The following is a 19,271-nucleotide window of genomic DNA, read 5'->3' on the forward strand; positions in this document are numbered from 1 at the left end:
CTTTCTCTAAAAAAATGCAGTGGAGGACACAGGCATATATATGGTGGACTGTTCCTACAGAGCCGTGGATGCGCTCACAGAGGTGGCTACAGGGTGCTACGGGAGGAGAGAAGGTCTGCCGCTCGCTCTGCCACAGCCTCAGCATCCATGCAAGTTGCAAGAACAGGAATGAGGACAGGCCATGACAGAAGAAGGGCAGCCTTTACTTCCTGTGTTTAGTGAACCTCAACAGTAGGTGTTCCAGACTCTAGATGCCAACATGAGCTCTCAATGAAGAGGCGGAGTTCTGGTTGCACGTGTGGCATTCTAGTCATGAATGTGATGGAGAACATGGACCATGTGACCCAGAGGAAAGGCGGAACAGAAAAGAGTTCTGTGGAAGGCATGGGAAGAGATCAGCAGCTGGAAAAGTCCAGCTGAAAGCCAGCATCCTGAGAAGATTAGGAAGTCAGGGGAGGAGGGTGTGGAAGGAAGGGTGGCCCCGGAGGTCCACACAGGGATGGGTCAAGAATGGGTCCCATCAGCGCAGAGTGGGCGTACCTGCAAAATAACCCAGTGGCCTTTCTTGGCAGCCAGGTCCAGCACAGCCTCAGCCACAACCTCCTGTCCTTGCCCCAAAGACACGTTGTGGAAGTTCCGGTTGTTGAAGGTATATCCGAGTTTCTTGCCTGAAAGGAGCATGGAGTGGTCATTAGCACCTCTCATGTCACTGAGTGTTTACCCCCACACAGCACCCCCATCGCCAGCGGCCAGGAGCCATACACCCCAACCTCATGCACAGACCCTTTTCCTTCCCAGGGTGGGGTTGCTATGTCTTCCAACTTTTTGTTCCCAAATAAAAAGCAGCATGCTTGTCGAGACAAAGCAACCTTTCCCCGTGCTCTTCACTGAATCCCTGCCAACTAAATACTGGCAGTTGCCATCTGCTTCTACAAGGCCACTGTAGCTCCTGACCTTCCAAACTCCCTGAAAGGAGTTCAGGGTGGAGATCAGGAATGGTATGCTCTGTGCTCTGGGAAAAACTGGCAGAACAGACGTTCACATAGTTAGATATTTTCAGGAGATTTTATGAGCCCGAATTCTTGAATCTCCTCATATCTGGAAAAGCACTGAAATCATTAATGGAGACATCACTCCTCCTGACCAGCATCCAGCCTTGGCCAACCGTGTGCTCGGCTGCATGTACAGCCTTCACTAAAACATATAAGACACCGACCTCCTTCCCTCACCTCTTTGGAGCAGCTCCTCAGAGCTCTCTGCGAGGCTGTGTCCCAGGCTCTAGGCCTCACTGTGCCCCAAATGAAACTCAACTCACAACTCTTACATTGTACTATTTTTTTTTCAGTTAACACCCCCAAGAGTGGACAGACATGCCCCTCCATTTTGTGCAGCCTCCACTCCAAGACCAGGCATTGGGCCACTGTCCTAGAGTGAAAAGGCTCAGAGAGTTGCAAGTGTGTGGGTATGGCTGGGTCTAGCTTGCTTGATCCCCTGATATATATTAATAATAATATGTATTTTCCCTGGACACCTACTGGGAGGTGTGGCCCCAAGGGGCAGGACTCAGGTGGTTTTAGCTTCCTGTACTTTACTCCATAGGAACCTCCTCCTTGTTATTCCCACCACATAGAACATTTACTGTCGTCATCTTGCGTGAATTAGAGTGAAGAGAGGCATGCCAAGGAAGAACCTGGCTGTGTGGGTGTGAATGTTGTGCATCTCAGTGTTAGGAGTGGTGTAAGGGAACAGCCACGTGAACACACATGTCACAACCGTGTCACTGGCGCAAGGCGAATGCTCAAGAGTTGCTCTGCACCAAGCTGAGCTCCCTTGCTATACAGCAACTCCCCACTAGCTATCTATTTTGTACATGGTAGTATATATATGTCAGTGCTATGATGACCTGGAGGGGTGGGATGGGGGAGGTGAGGGAGGCTCAGGAGGGAGGAGATACATGTATTCTTATGGCTGATTCTCACTGTTGTACGGCAGAAACCAACACAGCATTGTAAAGCAATTATCCTCTGATTTTAAAAAAAGCAATGGAAAAATAAATAATAATTATGTAATGTGACAGAGGTGTTAGCTAATGCTGCGGTGATAATCATGTTGCAAAACATGGTGTACATCTGAAGCTTACACAATATTCTATGTCAATTATATCACAATTAAAAACATGAAGATCAATGAAAAAGAGTTGCTCTGCAAACCTGAGAAAGACTTCACACAAAGAAATAACCTTACTAAAGGACACCAATTCTGCCTGAATACTAGCTATTCACCAATCCAATAAAGTTTAGAGAAAGTATACAGTTTTCTTTAGACAAAGGATCACAAAAGTGTGCAATACCATGAAGGAGTTGTTGGGCAATTTTTCTCAGAAGGTAAGGAACATGAGAGAGAGGAGGAGAAATTAAAAAAAAAAAAAAGAATAAAAGTCTGTACTTAAATTTAGTCTCAGGGGAACTAAAACTGAAGATGCAATTTGATATTTCTGCAAGAAATTTTAAAGAACACTGTCAATATTGGAAGCGTCTTTAAAGCACTAAAAAAAATATGGAGTTTTATTAAACTGTATAGGACAAAGCCATATGATGACTTTTTGTACTGAGGAATGGTTATTACAGATTCAGCAGAGATGAACCCAAGAAACACCCTTATTAAACTCTACAAATCTTAGCTGGCAATGGATTTGATGTCAGCTTTAGAGCTGGGAATATAAACAGTGGATTCCACAGAAAATACTAGGATAAGGGTGCTGGACTGTTAGATAGTCTCGGTGACATTTCTGCTCACAAAAGAGCCTATTTCGTTTCTTTATTCACAAAGGATAAGGGGTAAAAAGGACTTAGGTTTAGATTACTTTGAATACTGTGTGCTATGACTTCCAGCCCTCCCCTCCCCACTCCTCACCTTTGCCTCATCTTTCCCTTTCTGATCTTCCTTCCAGTGCGCCTTATGGTGGCGTCACCACGAGCCAAGTCCCACTGAAAACCTCCTTGACCATCCTGGCAGCTGTGTTTCCTCGAACGCTAGTCTCTTTGAGGACATGACAACTTCTGTGTCCCTGTCCCTCACTCCACACAGCCCCAGGGCTGGGAGAAAGGTGAACATTTTTCTAGCCTTCTCTTAGAACTTGCAGACTATTTTTTCTCCACTCTTGTAGAAAAACCCTTTCTCTTCTAAAGCATAGAAAAACCCTTTCTCTTCTAAAGCACATGCATCGGTTATATTACCTACTAACTTGTATGTTTTATGCCTTCTATCAACTTCCCAGAGAGAGTCACTTTTATTAAGGCTTTGGAACTTGGTTTAAAATCTTCCCTCTTTTCTTGCTTCATCATTAACTTGGTGAACTTTGCTGTCACTGTGGATGACTCGGTCGACACCCAGCCCCATGTTTCCTCGTCTTCAAAGAACTTCATTCCATTTCTGCTACCCACTTTCAGAGGCTGCACCAAGGACTTTATCATTAGGAATGATCCTGTGTCTCATATATTATTCTTTCATACTTATTCACAATGATAATGTCCTGCTCGTCAGATTGTTTAATCTTTTAAAAAAATTATTTTAAAATATTTATTTATTTGTTTGCTTTCAGCCGTGCTGGGTCTTTGTGGTGGTGTTCTCGCTTCTCACTGGGGTGGCTTTTCTTGTTGCAGAGCACAGGATGTAGGCATGCGGGCTCAGTAGTTGTGGCACGAGGGTAGTTGCTTAGTGGTTGCTCAGTAGTTGCTCCTCAGCATGTGGAAACCCAGACTAGGGATCAAGCCTGTGTCCCCTGCACTGGCAGGCAGATCCTTAACCAGTGGACCACCAGGGAGGCCCCAGACTGTCCAATTTATTACTCCCTGCTCCCTGCTCATATGATTCCGCATTAATAAAACACCCAGTGTGTTGGCTCCTCTGTTTAACCTAACCTTCTTCTTTACCTCCCTGTTATTTTTAATACGGATCCAATAACCCTTCATTTGAACCATGATCTTATAAGACTCTTAAGTCTTGTCCATTCTACATCTGCATCACCCAACTTTTGTGAAACCGTAACCCTGGCCGGCTACAGTTCATGAGGTTTTAGAGAGTTGGACACGACTGAGCAATTGACGCTTTTGAACTATGGTGTTGGAGAAGACTCCTGAGAGTCCCTTGGACTGCAAGGAGATCAGACCAGGCAATATTAAAGGAAATCAGTCCTGTATACTCACTGGAAGGACTGATGCTGAAGCTGAAGCTCCAATATTTTGGCAATCTGATGTGAAGAACTGATTTCTTAGAAAAGATCCTGATTCTGGGAAAGATTGAAGGCAGGAGGAGAAGGGGATGACTGAGGATGAGATGGTTGGATGGTGTCACTGATTCGATGGACATTAGTTTGAGCAAGCTCCGGGAGTTGGTGATGGGCATGGAAGACTGGCATGCTACAGTCCATGGGGTCACAAAGAGCTGGACATGACTAGTGGACTGAACTGAACTGAGAGACTAAACACATACACACGCAATCCTGCACAAACCTGAGCACTAATACAAGAGAAAAGTAACACACCGGGTGAACTGGGGCCACAGCAAGTTGACACTTCTCAATCTCAGGAGACTTTGCTACACTGCCCACTCCCCTCTGCCTTTAAGCTTCCTAAGGGTGGTGAAGGGGGATTTCCCTGGCAGCCCAGTGGTTAAGACTCCACGCTTTCACTGTAGCAGCTGAGGGTTCAATCCCTGGTTGGGGAATTAAGATCCTGCATGTTGCATTGTGTGGCAAAGTAAATAAATAAATACATGTAAAAAAAAAGAAAGCTTTTTTTTTAAGAATTTAAAAATAAATAAATAAACTTCTAATGGAGCTCCCCACTTCTTATGCTCAGCACTTGGCTCCACTCTCTACTGCAAGATCTGCCATCTGGTAGAACACCTTCTATTACTGCCATTGTATCTGACACTGCCCACATCCCTGTTCCATTCCCGTCCATAGCCCCCCCAATGGAAGAGATGCCCCGCACTCCCCTAGTATAAGAACAGAGAGAGGACTGCCTTTCCACACAGAAACAACACTCTGCTGATCTTGAAGCTGCTCTGTAGAGACTGGACATGCTCCAACCTGGCCAACTTCAACTGGTGCTTAAGAAAAAGAGAACGGCGTCGGGAGCAGCGAAAAAGAGACTGTAATCAAAGTGTTGATAATCTAGCTGCAAAGACACTGAATTGAAAACCATTTCTTTGAACACCCCTAGTAGCAGGCTGACAAAAATCTAAATGAGCCCGTTGTTCTGACCAGCACATTGGAAAGAGAAAGAGGAGGCGGTGGAAGACCAAGGTGGTAGATAAATGGAGATGTCAGGATTCATCGTGTCAGTGCCAGATAACTGGACAAAGGAGGACGGAGACCAGGCAACATCATGTACGAGTCAAGTGAAAGAAGGACCAGAGACGATGCCTTGTGAGGGTGGAAAGGGGAGGGCCCGGGCGGACGCTGTGCTGTGAAAGAACGCGAGGAAAGGGTGTAAAGGAAAAGCAAACTGAGCTGCCTCAAAGAACAGGAACATCATCATTGTCATCAGAGTGCCGTATGATGCTAATGTAGTCTTAGTGTTTCAAAGCCTTTTCACACCTGAGATTTCATGTTTATCCTCACAGCAACCCTAGGGGGAACGTAATAGGGGTGATGGGAAACAATGCGTGATTGCTTTTAGATGAACCAAAAGCAAAAACAATGGTGCCAATAAGCAAGTGTGGCTCGTTCAGGAAGAAGGTGATGAGAAGAGAGAGGAGGGACCTCCCTGGCAGTCCAGTGGTTAAGACTTCGTGCTCCCACTGCAGGGGGCTTGGGTTCTACCCCTACTCAGGGAACCAAGATCTTGCACTGTGCACGGTGTGGCCAAAAATAGATAGAATGAAGAGACATGATGAGAAAACAGAGACAGGAGGGTAAAAGTAAACGAGTGTTAAAGGACTGATCTGTGAAGGCAAGAAGGAATGCGGTATGAGTGAGTGGTGGCAGGTTCATGTTAAAACAGAGGCCAAGGAAAGTGGATGGAATTTCCTCTTCCTCCTCCTCCTCTATTAAGGATGGAAAATCGTGGAGGAGACACAAGTGTCAGAAAAGCACAGATTCTTTGTTTTTAATTTATTTAATTAAACATTTTTATCTTCTATTGGAGCATAGTTGGTTTACAATGTTGTGTCAGTTTCAGGTGTACAGCAAAGTGATTCAGTTATACATGTATCTTTTATTTTTCAGATTCTCAGAAAAGCACACATTCTTAATCGAGTGTCAACAGATGAGCTTTGGAAGCTTAGAGAACTCCCACGATCATACAGAGAATTTTGTTTGCCTGTGGGTTCATGCATTTTGGGAGAAGGGCTGGAGTGAGAATGGGGGAAATAAAATCTCTCATCTGACTTTCAGGGTGTTAAAACCTAGCCCAATGTTAAGAACTGCCATGGGGCTTCCCTGGTGGCTCAGTGGTAAAGAAAGAATCTACCTGCCAATACAGGAGACACGGGTTCAATCCCTGATCTGGAAAGATCTCACATGCTGCAGGGACAGCTAAGCCCATGTGTCACAACTACGAGCGCTGTGCTCTAGAGCCTTCGAGCCGCAACTACTGAAGCCCACACCCCCTAGAGCCGACATTCTGCAACAAGAGAAGCCCCGCAATGAGAAGCCCCGCTAGAGAGTAGCCCCTGCTTGTCACAACTAAAGAAAAGCCATGAAGACCCACCACAGCCAAATAAATAAATAATACCTGCCACGATGAAACAAAGGGTTAGAGACATGGAGGAGTTAAGAGCATGGATCACACACTCAAAGGCAGGGAAGGATCCCAGGCTTTCTAAGAGGCTACGTAGAGTAAAGCAGTGGATGGTATGATGCACAGATTCTGCCCAACTGCAGATGGTGAGTTTCCTTTATAAGCAGAGGCCTGGCAGACACAGGGGAAAGTGTTTGAGTCAGTCATGTGGATTCCAAACCTGAGAATAGGAGTCCATCAGACAAAATGATTAGACCCAAGATGGGGAGTGCATGATGAACCCAGAGTGTATGTTCTAAATGGGTGCATGAGAAAACAAGTCAAGCCATCCAGAAAGTGGCACAGGTGCGTAGGTAATTGCTAGCTGATGAGCGGCAATACTGCCTCTGCTAAGGAAATGTGCGTTAAGATTAAACCAAGGGCAGGGTTGAGATGATATATTCAGAGACAAATAACCAATATGGTTCAGGGACGGGTCAGCTTGCCTGGAATAACAGAAAGCTTCAATCTACATGATGAAATAGTTGGAGGTCACTTGGCAAAGAACAGGAGGAAATTGCTCATAAACAGGGTATATGAAAGCTTCCAGAAAGGAAAACATTGACTAAAAATGAGGAGGCTCGATTTGTTAATATGAAAGGAATAAAACCCCCACGGGACAGAAGAATACAGAACTCTATCAAAAAAAAACTGAAAGTCAGGAACAACTTAGCAATGACAACAGTTCTTTTATGTGCATTCATTCGTTTGCTAATTCATTCGACTGATATTTACTGAGCCCCGCTCTGTGCTACTTAGACTTTAAGACACAGATAAAATCCTAAGCAAGATGTTGTGTTCCCTGATCTCCAGGGTCTTAGTGAAAAGTAGGTAGGCAAATGTAAGTTAAAATGATAAAAGAAAGGTTTAATTAGAATTGTATCGGGATTTCCTTGGTGGTCCAGTGGTTAAGAATCCACCTGCCAATGCAGGTGACTTGGGTTCGATCCCTGGTCCAGGAACTAAGAGCCTCCATGCAGGGCAACTAAGCCTGTGCACCCTAGAGCCTGTGCTCTGCAAGAAGAGAAGCCACTGCCTCGAGAAGCCCACAGTCCACTACTAGGGAGTAGCCCCTGCTCGCTGCCACTTGAGAACGCCCGCACACAGCAATGCAGGGCCCACACGTCGCAGCAAAGGCCCAGCACAGCCAAACAAATACATAACACACATTCAAAAGGGCTGCATTAAACACTCTGAAGCAAATACATGTGTAAGGGAGACCCAGACAGTCTTGCAGGGAGAAGTTCGGGAGAAGATGATCCATGAAGGACGGGCAGGCACTGGACCAAAGAACTGGGGAGAAGTATTTCAGATAAAAGGGATGGATCGTGAAAATGCCCTGGGCCGGGAGAGCTCATGAGGTGATGGCCCTAAGAGAGCCATGTGGCTGGAGTATTAGTGTGCGTTTGGGGAAAGTTAAGATCTGAGGCTGAGGGCTTCCCTGGTGGCTCAGTGGTAAAGAATCCACCTGCCAATGCAGGAGATGTGGGCTCAATTCATGGGTTGGGAAGATGCCCTGGAGAAGGAAATGGCAATCCACTTCAGTATTCTTGCCTGGGAAATCCCATGGACAGAGGTGCCTGGTGGGCTACAGTCTATGGGTCAAAAGAAGAGTTGGATATGACTGAGCAATTAAACGGAGAAGGCAATGGCACCCCACTCCAGTACTTTTGCCTAGAAAATCCCATGGACGGAGGAGCCTGGTAGGCTGCAGTCCATGGGGTCGATAGAGTCGGACACAACTGAGCGACTTCACTTTCACTTTTCACTTTCATGCATTGGAGAAGGAAATGGCAACCCACTCCAGTGTTCTTGCCTGGAGAATCCCAGGGACGGGAAGCCTGGTAGGCTGCCATCTATGGGTCACACAGAGTTGGACATGACTGAAGCGACTTAGTAGCAGCAGCAGCAGAGCAATTAAACAACGACAAAAGATCCAAAGCTGGACAGAAAGACTGGGGCTTGCAGGTCACAGAGACCATGTGAGTGGTATTGGATCTTACCTTTAGAACAGTGGGGAGCCACTAGAGAGGTTTTAGTAGAAGTGCATTATAATCCGATCTGAGATTTAGCAAGATGAGTTTGGTTGTGAGTGGCAAAAGAATGCAGGTGGAGGAGGAGAAGAGGGATGTTAATAGGCTCTTGGGATAGTCCAGGAGATAGTTTGGTGACTCAGAGGAGGGAGGCACAATGAAACAATTAAACCCATCTGAAACACATTCAGGAGGTAGAATCAGTAGGACCAAGAGTGATGGGTGGGAGGAGGTGTCCAGGGTGACCGATTCTCAGGTTTCTAACACGAGCAACTTGGTGAATCGTGGTGACAGTTACAAAAAAATGACAGAGCAAGATTTCCAGAGGAAAGAGAAGTATGGCTCTCCCACATGAAAAAACAGCAGGCTGAGTGCTGAGCAGGTGAGTGAAAAAGGCCTGCACCTCACTCACCTCATGAAATGTCACAACATAAGGTAGAGAGAGGACTTGAGAGTTTCCAGGGAATAAAAACAGGTCACCAACAAAGAAACAAGGGCAGGGGACTTCCCTGTGGTCCAGTGGCTAAGACACCAAGCTTCCAATGCAGGAGACGTGCGTTCAATCCCTGGTCAGGGAACTAAGATCCCATATGCCATGTGGCCAAAAATTAAATACTTAGAAAAAAAGAAACAAGGGAAGAATAACACCTTACTAGCATATGGTCTCATAGGAACAAAACTGAGTTCCTGAGGACAATCGAGCATTGTGGACACATTCTGAGTCAAAAATCATTTTGGACCTAGCAGAACTCATCAAATGAGTATGTGGGCCAAAATGAAGTCTTTTTAGTTACCCAAAGATTCAGAAATTTTACTTCCCATGATTTTTTTCTGATGACCTATGCTAGCAAAATTAGGATGAAGCCAATTGATTGTCAGTAACGGGAGCTAAGTTCTTATTTTTCATATCACAGGATAAGTAGATACTGAAACTTGATAAATTCAGAAGGAGTGATGTAAATCACTAACAGGAAATAGAGAAGAAATTATAAGAAGGAATAAGTTCAGAAACAGGCAAAAGCCCAAGGTCTGGGAAAGGACACTGGGTGTGGGGAGGGCTGGACTGAGAACTGTTGCTTTTCCAAGTTCTTTGTTATCAGTATTTAAAAAATACGTTACTTGAACTTCTGGGAGATTACAAAAACATACATTAAGTTAGTGAATAAGATGATTCTCTCCCTTAAACAGGTATCTACTCTTCGGAGCCAAACACCAGGTATATGGTACATGTTCCTCTCATTGTTGCTGTTGTTTAGTCTCCTAAGTCATGTCACACTCTTCTTGCGACTCCATGGACTGCAGCCCTCCAGGTTCTTCTGTCCATGGGATTGCCCAGGCAAGAATACTGGAGTGGGCTGCCATTTCCTTCTCCAGGTAATCTTCCTGACCCAGGGATTGAATCCATGTCTCCTACATTGGTAGGTGGATTCTTTACCACTGAGCCACCAGGAAAGCCTATTCCTTTCATTACATATGGAATAACAGGTTGCTTGTGGAGGTGTAGTACTCGGTCTGTATTCTTACCTATAAAGACTGGACTGTATAAAAACCCATCAAGTCTTGATTTAACTTGGCAACATGCTGCAATTTTGTTAGTTTAATTGTTTTGATTAGTCATTTATTTGTCACCCTTTCATTTACTTACTGAGTACCTATCATATGAGAAGAACTAGGAACTTGAATACTATGCTGAAAAGGACATTTATCCCTAGGGAGCTCTCATTCTCACATAAAGACACCATAGTCATTGGACGATTACAGTGTGACATACAGATAGAAGGGTGTTCTAAGAGTACATGGGGGGTGGGATACCAAGCACCCTGGAAGTCCAGTAGGGCTTCCTGGAGGTGGTGACAATGAAATGGGTATTTAAAGGATGAGTAAAAGGTAGCCTGGTGAAGGGAGGCCAGAGGAGAAACAGACTATTCAGGAGAATGGAATGGCTTCTGTGTTGAGTGAGAAAGAGGGCAGTAGGGAAATACAGGCAGAATAAGGAGCTCCCAAAGATGTCCATGTCCTAAGTCCCGGAACTGGTGAATAGATGTGACTTTACGGCGAAAGAGACTCTACAGATGTGATTAAGGACCTCCAGATGGGGAGATGACCCTGGGTTGTCTGAGTGGGCCTGATTGTAGGTGTCCTTATGAGGGAATGAGGTAGACAGTAAGCCCCATTTATGATTCTTGACCTCCAGAACTGTAAAATAATAGTGTTACCTTAAGCCTCTAAGTTTGTGATCATTTGCTACAGAAGAAACAGGAAACGATTAATGGAAACTAGGCTGGAGAGACAGGGAGAGACTGGAGCGTGAAGCTCCCTATAAGTCAAGTTAAGGAGTTTGGACTTTATCGTGAACGCAATAGGAGCTGTGAAAGGATTGTACCTGTATTTCAGAATCACTGCTCCAACTACAAGCAGGGGAATGGCTGGCAGGGAGGGTGGTGAGACAAAGTCTCCTCATGAATCTGCTACCTTATACCCCAGAACAGTCCTCCAGTTGGTGGTGACCCCCTGGGGTCGGTTCAGTAATGACCCAGATCTCTGTATGCTTAGCAAATATCAAGCATTGCAAAATGAGCCTTGAATCAGGAAAACGGAAGCTGACAGAGGCAGAGCAACAGTGCATGGGGCCAGTGCAACCTTGGCTCCACGGTGCGGTTTGCATACCTTGACTTTCCACATCCTTCAGTGGGTCCACCCCTGGAGACAGGATGAAGAACATGGGAGCGGCTGGTCCTGATTCTTCAAAAGAGGCTGCAAAGTCCAGTGCTCTTCCCACCACATACTTGCTTCCTAACTTCTCCTCAATAAAATCTCTGCCAGGGGACAAAAAAAAAAGGTCTATGGGTGTACATCAGTCACAGAATGATAACATATGAGCAACAGAGGTCTGTGGAAGTGGAAAGATGCACTCAGGGTCACGGCTTGGAGCTGGGAGCAACACCAACACTGCTCACTAAGTCGACACTCACAACCCACGTTGCTAGCTGTGCACCCGCTCACCTAGATCAGGGCTCCTTCTGGATCCCCATCCATCCAGGCCACCGCTGACTCCTCTATGGAACCTAGAGGTCCTGTTACATCACCACTGCCCATCAGAAGACTGCCAGGAGCAGCGTCCTCAGAAAGCAGCTAAACCCTGCACACGTTAGATCCCTGAGCTCTTCCACGCCTGTGTGTATATGTTTAGTTGCTCAGTTGTGTCCGACTCTTTGCAGCCCTGTAGCACGCCAGGCTTCTCTCTCCATGGGATTTTTTTTCAGGCAAGAATACTGGAGTGTGTTACCATTCCTTTCCACCAGCGCATCTTCTCAACCCAGGGATCGAAGTCACATCTCCTGCACTAGCAGGAAGATTCTTTACCACTGAGATGTCAATGAGCACCTCTTCCCAAACGGGTCATTTAGATTTTAAGGCAATACTGCAATATATTGTCAATACATGTTGCTGACAATACATGTGTTGACAATACATGTGTTTAAGAACACAGAGCAATGGGCCTTGTGGGATTCTGGACGTTGGCACAAAGGCTTTTGTCATGATAAACTTGTGGCTTTGGGCTCAGCCCTGCTGGCCTGGCCACACTCGCCCTGCCTTCCCTGCTGCCCCTGGCCTACTCACCACCCCTGGCCTCCTCACCACCCCTGGCCTCCCTGTGGCCACCCATCCCTACCGCAGGGCATAGGTCATCCGGTCCGGCCGCAGGACTCTTATCATGCAGAGGCGCTGCAGGGCTGTCTTGTGCTTCCACTCCTGGGGGAATTTTTCCTTCTCAGGACATTCTGATTCCACGAACTTCTTCCAGCTTTTGGTGGATCCCTCAATGTCCCGATCCAGATTACAGAATTCTTCCATTGATGAAAGTGCCTGGAAAAGGTCAGGGAACCTGGCTCTGGATGCAGTTTCTCCTGAAAGCTGTCATTTGCACCGTCGCTGGGGGTAGGGGAGCAGGATGGTCTTATAGACACAATTCTGTCTCATCCCTCCTCCTTTTCTGGAGTCTCAAATCTTCCCCCCAGCACAAGGGAGAGGAAGGATTTTGATCAACTCACCTCCATCAAAAGCCCCAGGGATATGTAAGGTTTAGCAAACAAAGCATTTGGGAAGTAATCAGCAGTGGGACTGAGAGCACCTCCCAGGGGGTACCGCATTCCGAGGGACAAGAGGCTGCTGTGAGTTTCCTGATCACAGCTCTGGTACTGAAGTCTCTGACACCTCCCTTTCAATCCCATTCTCATGCTGCCAGCAACACCTGTCAATTCCATCCCTCAAGATGTCTCTAGGATCTAGGATCATTAACTTTGTGTTAATGCCAACTCTACTCTAAAATTTCCACGTGTCTCTTGCTTTCATAAGGGTTAAGTCCAAATACATGAATCAAATCTCTTCCTTTAGGGCTTCCCTCCAATCCATCCAGTTAACCACCCAGCCCACGTCCTTCCCCCTCTGTCCACCCACATTTGACTTAACCCTGGAAATGTGCCAGGCGCTCTCCCAGATTGATGTCTGGTTCACACTTCTTGCATCACGGGAGCAGTCCTCTCCTCCACAAATTCTACTCCTTTCCTTTCTTGTGTTGGGCATAATTATTTATCAAGGTTCTACAAGTTGTTAAAAAGTGTTAGTCACTCAGTCATGTCTGACTCTTTGAGACCCCATGGACAGAGGAGCCTGGTGGGTTACAGGCAAGAATACTGGAGTGGGTTGCCATTCCCTTCTCCAGGGGATCTTCCTGACCCAGGGATTGAACCTGGGTCTCCTGCTTTGCAGGCAGATTCTGTACTGTCTGAGCCACTAGGGAAGCCTTTACCAATTGCTAACAAATTGCTCAAGTCCAGTCCCAAGTCAGCCACTCACACCCACCTTCTCTAACCTGGAACACACAGCCCTCCACTCCCCTTTGTGGACCACTCAGGACTACTCACAGAACCCATATATTTTATAAAGACTGACTCATTTTACGGATGTGTGACTGCTGGTCACTTTTAAGCCTTATCTCTCCCTCTTCCTCTCTGTTCCACCAGGCAACCTGGTAGGTAGTCTGGGTGCTTCTTCCTTTGGGTAAAGGGAAGTTGTATCATGCAAGCCTTTGCCCCACTCCCAACAACCACAAAAAGCCCAAGACACCACCTTTCTTGCTTCTCCCAAGCCATTTTCACGCTACTTAGGAACTCCCCTACTCTGCCCAGAAAGTCTCATTATATGAGCAACAACGTCTTTCATGCCTTCTGGGTATGCACGAGGCATCGTCAGTCTGGACATGGGAGCTGCATTTTGGGTGGGGCTCCATCCTGTTTCTTCAGAGTGCCCAGGTGAACCTCACTGACTCAGTCGCCTACCTGCAACCTTTGCACATCACTCAACTCTCCCTGTGGGTTCCATCTCTCCAATGAGATGAAAAGCTACACTGGGTCCAGGGCACCTACCACAGTGCTGTGAACTTTAAGGAACCCACTCATTCTCATTATGTGAAGTCTTTCATTCATTCTTTGGTATTTATGAGATGTCTGCTACATGCCAAGTACTTGGGAATACAAAGGCGATTATACACGTACCTTCAAGGTGCTTACAATCCTAAGCTAAACAGAGATGAGGGAGGGCTTAGTAGGGATGTAGAATTCTGTTGGGCAAAGAGAGAGGTGGAGAGAAGGGAAGGGCATTTCATGGGGAAGGATCCACGGAGCCCATGTCTGAAGCAGGGAGGGTATGGCAGAGGCCACGTGACTGCAGTGGAGGGGTGACAGGCGACAAGGGGAAGGTCAGGCTGGAGAAGGACACATACACTCGAGCTGGGCTTGCCCAGGCTCTTCTCCTGAGTGGACGAACATGTGTCCTGTCTAAAGTGCCCTATCACCTGGGCTCTATGGCTTCCCAACTTCACTCTGATCACTCAGAGCAGGGGGCACACCTGTGGTGCTGAGACATGACCTGGACTGGAGTGGGGTGGCAGGGGAGAGGGGGTGTGGGGAGTGGAGGGGGAGGAGGAGCATGGTGCGTGGTAGAGGAGGGGCGGTTTGGGGGATAGTGGGGGAGGGGGTAGTGTGGGGGATGGACGGGGGAGCAGGGAGTGGAGTGTATGACGGTGGTCGAGGGCACCAGAAGACGAGAGCTCTGGTCCCAGTGCCACTTCTTACGAGCCTCTTTTGACTCAGAGCCTGTTCTTAAACCTTTGTGGGCTTTGATTTTCTCATTTGGAAAATGAGGCCATGTAATCATCGTCTGCCTAGCTCATGCTCTAATGTACCTATGGGTGCTCAGAAGACTGTAAAGACCCTCTTTGTGCTTTTGGGGGGCTCCTATGTTATCAGATTGCAGTTGCTGGTCTGCTTGTCTGTGACTCCCACAAGACTGAGAGTTCCCTGTTGGGCAAGAACATTCTGAGCCATCTCTGTAGCCTCAGGCTTTGCAGGCTGCCTGGCACTTAGGAAGCACTGCATTAAAAAAGTTGGACATCTGGGCGGCTGTTGGGAGGGCCCTTGGCAGGCTGAGCAAAGCTGCAGATGTGGTGCTTAGCTCTGTCTGTGCCGAGGACCAAACTTCCATCCTGCTTCAGGCGGCCACTTTCCCCCCCTCTTCCCAGCTTGTGTCCCCATTAACCCTCCTGCAGGCCCATTACCCTCCTCTGGAGTCACCACAAAACTGAGGACATTACAGGGTGATCAGGGCTCCCAGCTGGCGTGGCTGGGTCTGAAACACGCTTTCCTGAAGCTCTGGGTTGAACACAATTGCAATGTTTAATCTTCCAAATGAGGGAAAGGGATTTCTAGCCTTCTAATAAGCTAAATGGAAATGACTAATTAACCTAATTACGTTGGACTGGGTACCAAAGTACAACTGTGCTAAATTGGCATCTGGAAAGGAGGGGCCTTTTCAGAGGCTTACAAAGCTGGGTGGCGCGAATGAGGTCTTCTGATGGAGATGATAACATTATCATCTGTTACCTGGAAGTTCAGCTTTGGATGAGACCTTGAAACTCCTTACAGAAGTTACTGATAAAAGCAGTATTTGATCACAGATTTCATTCATCACCTATTTATTAGGCCTTCTGGGGAATCAAGGAAATGCATCTTCCTCATCAGATAGGACGCTTAAAAATTATTTGTTTAATCATGTCCTATTCAATTCTACTTCTTTTGTTTCTTTGGGCTAAAATCCAACTGAACACTTAAAAAGAGCATCCATCAGAGGCTGCACAGGGCATTGTGCGTCACCAGCCCGCATCCTGCACTGGGCTGGATCTGGAAGGGGCTGGACGTGGTGGCTCCCGTAACAAAACTTGGAGAGAGAGAGAAAGAGAGAAAGCTTCACTCATTTGCAGAAGCCTTTGAACAGCCAGATGAGCTTAGCTCGCAAAACGAAACTGAAAAGCAAAGTGAAGAAAAGCAAAGCAGACCAGACAAAAGAGGAATGGAAGTAAATTGCAGAGGCTTTTGAGGGGAGGGATGTACGATGAACACAGTGTGGAGTGCTCTCGAATCAGTTATTCTTTGTGGCTTGTGCTGCAGAAGGCTTTGTGGGATTACAAAGGAAAAGGCAACTGGACTGGACTCAGCTGGGCAACTCACAGGTCCTCAAAGGTTTTCCTTCGATGGACAATTCTATTGGGCACAACCCATGTCAACCACAGCACATACACACCTTGCTGTTGTTTAGTCACTAAGCCATGTCTGACTTTTGTGGTCCCGGGGATTGTAGCCTGCCAGGCTCCTCTGTCCATGGCATTTCCCAGGCAAGAATACTGGAGTGAGTTGACATTTCCTTCTCTAGGGGATCTTTCCAACCCACGTATCCTGCATTGGCGGTAGGTTCTTTACCACTGAGCCACCAGGGAAGCCCATATATACCTGAGAGCTGGGTAATTAATAATCATAATTGCAATAAGGTGAATTGTGTCCCCTAAAAAGATAGGTTGAAAACCTAACCTCTCAGATTTGTGAATGTGACCTCATCCAGTAAAGATGAGGTCAGGAGGGTGGCCAATATGACTGACATTCTTATAAGAAGAGAAGAGATGCAAAGACACAGAGGGAAGATGGTCATGTAAGGACCGTAGAGATGGAGGCAGAGACTGGAACCATCCTGCCACAAACCAAGGAATGCCTGGGGCTCCCAGAAGCTGGAAGAGGCAAAGAAGGATGCTCTCCTTGAGCCTTTGGAGGGAGCAGGACCTGTCAACGCCTTAATTTCAGATGCCTAACCTCCAGAACTCTGGGGGAATAAACGTCTGTGTTTTTAAGCCACCCAGCTTATGGCACTTTGTTATGGATGTTCTAAGAAACAAATACAATAACGATAATCAGCTTCCAGTTACTGAACATCTATGTGTGTCACATAACAGATAAGAAAACAAAGATAACCTGTCAGAGGTCACAAGCTCAAACCTGAAACTGAACCCAGGAACGCCTGACTTCAGAGCCTGCGTCAGCTGGTCTACCTCCATTATTGGCCCAGGTCAGCAAATGAGCAAATGAGCGTATTCAGAACTGCTCTCCAGAATTCATTTCCCATAAGGGCGTCAGACTCCGAGCCGTTATTTTTGAGCTCCGTGACCTGTACTTCCAACAAGGACACCACTCGCCACGTTTGAATACTGAGCAAACAAAATGTGGCCAGTATGACTGAAGAAGAGGGTTTTTATTTGCTTTTAATTGTATATATTTATTTTAAAAATTTTAATGCATTTATTCTTTTCTGGTATAGTGGATTTTTTTCTGCATAGGATCTAGTTTTTTTTTTTTTTTTTTTTTACAAATTTAACACATTCTTTTTGTTCATTTTAATTATTTTAAAATTTAAATTTAGAAGCTGGAACTTTTGGAGAACTTTTGAGTACATTTGAAATAACTTGGGTATATGAATCAACTGCTGTAACTCTAAATTTTATAAAATCTAAATTCAAGCCAAGTATTTCTGATGAAGATTTAGTATCTGAATTGAGATGTATTATAAGTGCAAAAAAATATACACTGGGATTCAGACTTACTTCAAAAATGTAAAATATCTCATTCATAATTTTTGTAACAATTACATATTAAAAGGATAATATTTTGGTTGTATGGGTTAAGGAAATATATTATTAAATTTATTTTTGTTGATTTCATTTTACATTATTTTTGCATTTTTAATGTGGCTACTAGAAAAATTTAGATGACACACGTGGCATGCTTTCTATTTCTTTTTCACAGCACTACTCTAGGTTTTGTCTATTCATATCTTATGTGGCCTAGAAAAGCTGATTTCCCACACATATGCTCGACACATTATAATTATTCTTAGGCATTTTGTGACTTTGTGGTTTGGTTGCTGTTGTGAATGGAGTTCCCCTGTTTTCCTTCCCAACATAGTCTTCCCCTTCTTACTTGCCAGATTGGATTCAGAATTTCAAATGAAGTTAATATATAAAAATCAAATCACACCTTTATTATTTAGATCAGGGATAAGAAAACTGAGGCCTGCAGGGACAGTCTGGCCCACCAGCTGTGTTTGTAAATAAAGTTTTATTGGAACGCAGCCACTTCCATTTGCTTACCTATGGTGTATGACTTTGGCAGAGTTGAATAGTTGCGACACAGTGTGACCCTCAAAGCCTAGATATTTGCTGTATGGCCCTCTGCAGGAAATGTTTGATGGCTTTTGATTTAGACATAGCTCTAAAGATGACTAAAAGAAGAGCTGCAGATTCTGAGAAAAGTTAGAAAAACATTTCGGGCCACGGCAGCATTTCGCAAGATGACTCCTTTGAAGAGGACAGCATGCATATAAATGATTATGTGCTGGGCTTTTGTTCTAAAGTAAATCAACTTGGATGGATCTCAAGGGAGTTGGGCTGAGTGATCAAGCCAGTCCCCAAAGGTTGCATACTGTATAATTCCATTTATATAACATCCTTGAGATGACAGAATTATACAAATGGAGAACAGATTAGTGGTTGCCAGGAATTAGGTTGCGGGAGGGAGGAAGCTGTTTCTATAACAAGCGACCTACACACCAGTAGGAGTTTTCTAGATCTTGACTGTGGTGCTGATTACATGAATCTTCACGTGTGATAAAACTAGACACACACGTGCATGAAAACCAGGAGCAGTCAGAATAGAATGGACTGTATCCGTGTCAGCTTCCTGGGTGTGACATTGTGCTGCAGAAAAGCCAGATGTGACTGCTGAGGGGATGCGGTGCAAAGAATCTATTTCACATAATTGCACGTGAATCACTGTCTCAAAACACTTTTAGTAAAAAAAAATATAAACAGAGAGAGAGCCAATCACATCGCTTCAGACTCAGGCTTCTTTGTGCTATGAAACACGTGGGAGAGGGGGCAAACGGAAGGTCAGAGGGGCTTCCCTGGGCGTCCGAGGCTTAAGACTTCACCTTCGAATGCTGGGAGTGTGGATGCAATCCCTGCTGGGGGAGCTAAGATCCCATATGTCTAGTGGCCAAAAAACATAAAACAGAA

The 19,271-nt window shown here is 45.7% G+C and overlaps 1 protein-coding gene across 7 annotated transcripts in view; it reads right to left on the reverse strand.

The window, feature by feature from the left end:
* The window catches only part of DNAH9 (dynein axonemal heavy chain 9), a 285,306-nt gene that overhangs the window by 24,707 nt on the left and 241,328 nt on the right, over positions 1-19,271 (reverse strand). For all 7 annotated transcript variants that reach the window (XM_086358784.1, XM_086358783.1, XM_086358785.1 and 4 more), the window contains 3 exons: positions 12,492-12,685; positions 11,486-11,634; positions 541-668 (listed from right to left, as the gene is read on the reverse strand). In XM_086358784.1, coding sequence (XP_086214910.1) covers positions 541-668; positions 11,486-11,634; positions 12,492-12,685 — 471 coding nt within the window. The remainder of the gene's footprint in view (positions 1-540; positions 669-11,485; positions 11,635-12,491; positions 12,686-19,271) is intronic.

The sequence above is a fragment of the Bos grunniens genome, chromosome 19 (assembly GCF_055505025.1).
Source record: "Bos grunniens cultivar Pamir isolate PY7600 chromosome 19, Bosgru_T2T1.0, whole genome shotgun sequence".
In the NCBI taxonomy this organism is placed as follows: Eukaryota; Metazoa; Chordata; class Mammalia; order Artiodactyla; family Bovidae; genus Bos; species Bos grunniens.